At 48.7% G+C, this 3685-nt stretch overlaps 1 protein-coding gene across 1 annotated transcript; it reads left to right on the top strand.

Annotated features, from left to right (window-relative positions):
* The first annotated feature begins 226 nt into the window (after positions 1-226).
* Positions 227-1541, top strand: LY89DRAFT_486429 (uncharacterized protein). The gene is made up of 2 exons (XM_018207854.1): positions 227-812; positions 981-1541. The coding sequence occupies exons 1-2, from the start codon at positions 368-370 to the stop codon at positions 1265-1267; spliced, it is 732 nt and encodes a 243-aa protein (XP_018073596.1). The 5' UTR covers positions 227-367; the 3' UTR covers positions 1268-1541.
* The last annotated feature ends 2144 nt before the right edge of the window (positions 1542-3685 follow it).

Genomic DNA, 3685 nt, shown 5'->3' with positions numbered 1-3685 from the left:
CTCATGTTCCACAACATGCTGTCAAAAATATGCTGTGTATGCCAGAGCTGCAACGAAGCACGTGCTCTTCTTGCTCGCTCATAGGCAGGCAAGCAAGCAAGGGAAGAAAACAATAGAACAAGAGGGTGCAAGAACGGGGCAGGTGATGATTATTCACCATAGATGAATGGCCTGAACATTCCGCCCGCCCCAGAACCGGAATCAGCATCTTGCCTTGCAGCCCTTCCTTTCCTCTCTCTCTTTTTTCAGCAGCCGCGATTCTAATCTGGATGACGAGATGCATTGTGAAACACAAAGGTTTTCGCTGAGCCAGCTTGCCAGCCAGCCAAGATGCAAGCCATAAGATTTCAGAACATCCATCGACAAAATGCGGGGAAATGTTCGATCACCTCCTCTATTTCCCCTTAAGCTCTCTCATCTCCACACCTCCCTACCCCACAATTCGACTTCGAATGCACTCCACAGCATATGTACGAGTCGTGGAACAACAGTATTTTGCTCCACAACTGCAAAGTTATTATTGCTGTCGTTTGTTGAGGAAGATCTCGCCCAATACTGCAATGCAAACGCGGGGCACCACGAACCCAAGCCGTTTTCACATGTCAGAATTCTCGCTCTTGCCCCCTCCTTTTGCTGCTTCACGCCTCTCCTCTCCTCTCCTGGGCACGACAGCGTAATACGGAGTACAGTATTGGAAATGCAACGATATTGCCTATACGCACGCAGCAAGCAAGATCACGCGTTCTGTTTCTGGAAACGAGGGAGATGCAAGCAGGTAGTGAGAGAGTGGTTGGTTGGTTGGCTGGCTGACAGTTCGTTATCTGCCTCTCATTCAGTACTTACTTGCATGGCACGAGAGATGCCCTGCCCTTGGATACTGTATCCATCTTACTGTACTGTTTACTTTAACGAACGCCCCGATGGAAGCCGCGATTACTGAATTCCGATATCGCATCCTCTTTTAATAATCACGAATCCAGATCCCCTTCCTATCACTGCAATAATATACAAGCCTGCAGAAGCAAGCAGCAGCACCCTAATCTATCTGTCTGTCTGTCTATCTATCTCTACACCGACCTGTACTGTACGCCAAACCCAGCCATCCGCCAAAAACAGCCCGATTGGAAAAAATCGCAGAATGAGTTGTTCGTTCATGCACGAAGGGGCAGGTTGCAACCATCAGCGGGCAGAGATGGATCTGGGCGTCCGTTCGTCTGTCTGCAAGGTAGGCGAGGGACGGGGGAAGGGGTCCGGGGTAAGTAGGTAGCGCCTACCTAAGAACTATACTATATTACTCTTTCTAGATTGAGGAGGGAGAGATCGTCAGGGTTCTAAGGGTGCTTGATAGGTGGTGCGGAGCTAGGCCCTCAACAAACCTCCTCACACACACACCATCTCGAGGAAGGAAGGAAGGGGTTGGCGGGAAGGGAGGGGAGGAGGAGATGATCTAGACGACGGTACGGGAACTAGTTTAGTACTCACTCACCCTGAAAGGAAACAGCAGTGAAGAGTCTAGACAATCGCCATAGTGGATCCGTCCCCTCTCATCATTGGGTTTTCAGCGAGGATTGCTCCGCGGCCATGAACTGAGGCTTGCAGCGAGGAGAGAGCGGTGTACGGAAAGTGTGCCTGCTGGTACTCGTAGATTTTGTTGATCGGGGATGTTGTATGGATTGGGGAATTGTGAGGTTGTTGATATGTACATGTACATATCACATGCTTGAGCTGGGGTTTTCCCTTCTGTTTATGGCAATGGGGATTGTTGCCTTTTTGGGACTGAAAGGATAATGAAAAGGTTTATTTGAGTGTTGTGCATGAAGACAACTTCAGCCACTGCTTTGTTGACGGTTGGATCGAATCAATATGAAGCGTTGACTTCGTTCCACGACATACGCTGCTCATATCGATCCACTGTTTATTCCTTACTCGCGTGTTTTGCGCATGGAAAATATCTTAAGTCGCTGCTCTCGTTCAAATCAAGACGAAGCACTAATTTCGTTCCACCACATATCTACACCGTCATCTCGAACCACTATTTCCTCACTCGAGTGATCTTGCTGCTCCCATTCTTTCTTTCTAGATCGTCCTTGGCATGTGAAGCGAGCGGCCGTTGCACAGCATCTTCCATCTCCCCATTCGGCCTCTCACCTCATTTGACGTGCCTCAACTCGAGACGAGACACTATGTACCCCAGATTTTCAGGAAAAGCCTCTTTTCGGCCGCCCCCTCAAGCCGACATTGATCCCGACAGCTACATACGGCCGCCGACATCAATGCGTGCCGTGAGCTCTCACGAGACAACTATGTATAATCATCGTTGTACAACATCATCATCCTGCTCCTCTGCAATGCTCTACGATCCTCAATCATGCTCAACTCGAAACGCGAGGCCTCCATAAATACACACTTGTTCTATCCAATTGGCTCCACCAAACGACTCCTGCTCTCGTAACAGTTTGAGGAGGAGGTAGGTAGGAATGAGGAGTGCATGCTGACTGCAGCTCTCCTCATACTCCATTCATTCCTCGCCACACTCGTGACACTCACTCAAGCTCTCGGCTTTCTTTCCCCTCACTTCAAATGATAGATCTCTCATTCTACTCAATCGATCGATCATGAGAAATGACACGGGAGAACAAACATGGCGTCACCCCGCATTTCTCCTAGCCAAAAGTAATCGTTTGCACTCGCATTGACGTCTGTGAATCTCGATCTATCAAAATTATCACTTGTTACACAGCTGCAATCGCGGCACAATACAGTAGTCTCTATTTGAACCCCTCCCCAAACGTAAAAGTATCGTGGAGTTGGGAACGGCGATCTCTCGGATAGAGATGGACCCTGGGAAGACTTTATTCGTACCACGACGCTGGGCAAGGCTCTCTTTTGCCGGCCGCTTCGACTTTACCTGAGATCGCTAAACTTTCACATGAAAGGTAATCTTTTTCGGCACGGAGATATTGCGTAATGTCGCCTCTCTCGTATGATTGCCATCTCGGCATCAGATGATGATGATGATGAATACTTCTCCACCATTTGCTCATTCGAGGTTTGTTTGAGTGATATCGAATCGGTCAGTGAAGTGATGACATCGAATGAAACCAGCACGCTTGACTCTAAGGCCCATTACATTTTCCGGGCTCCCGAACTCGGTATTCCCTCGTCTCTCGAATCGCGAGCTGGTGAGGATCATACGATGCCGACCGAACAACGGCTTGCCCGGCTATTGAACGAAACGCCCATGCTCATGCGAAGGCAAGACTTCATGAACCCTCGGCGTCCTCAGAATCAAGAAGAGTACTACATGCATGTAGGGACTTCTCTATGCATGCTATCTCCAATGCCATGCATTCATTCCATTTCCATCTGTCCATCCAAACAAAGCAAACGAACGAAGGTCAACCTTATCCGCCACAAACAGGACCCCTAAACTCACCCACGGGCGGCATCTCAATATGCAGGGTCCAACCTCCCTGTCCTTTTGCCATCCTTATCTCTTGAAAATGCCCCAAAGCGGTAATCACACCACTATGATATGATGATGGTGCTGCTTCCGCTGCATGCATTATTTCTTACCAGGAAACACCAAAATATGAGTTATCGCATCAGAGTACGAGAAAGAACGAACGAATATGCGTAATGAGGTTGAATCTGAAATTGACGTTGCTCCGAGCTTTTGGACCGA

Source organism: Mollisia scopiformis (assembly GCF_001500285.1).
Source record: "Mollisia scopiformis unplaced genomic scaffold LY89scaffold_8, whole genome shotgun sequence".
Lineage (NCBI taxonomy): Eukaryota > Fungi > Ascomycota > Leotiomycetes > Helotiales > Mollisiaceae > Mollisia > Mollisia scopiformis.
The sequence above is the reverse complement of the archived record's forward strand: the minus strand, read 5'-3'. Positions and strand labels throughout refer to the sequence as shown.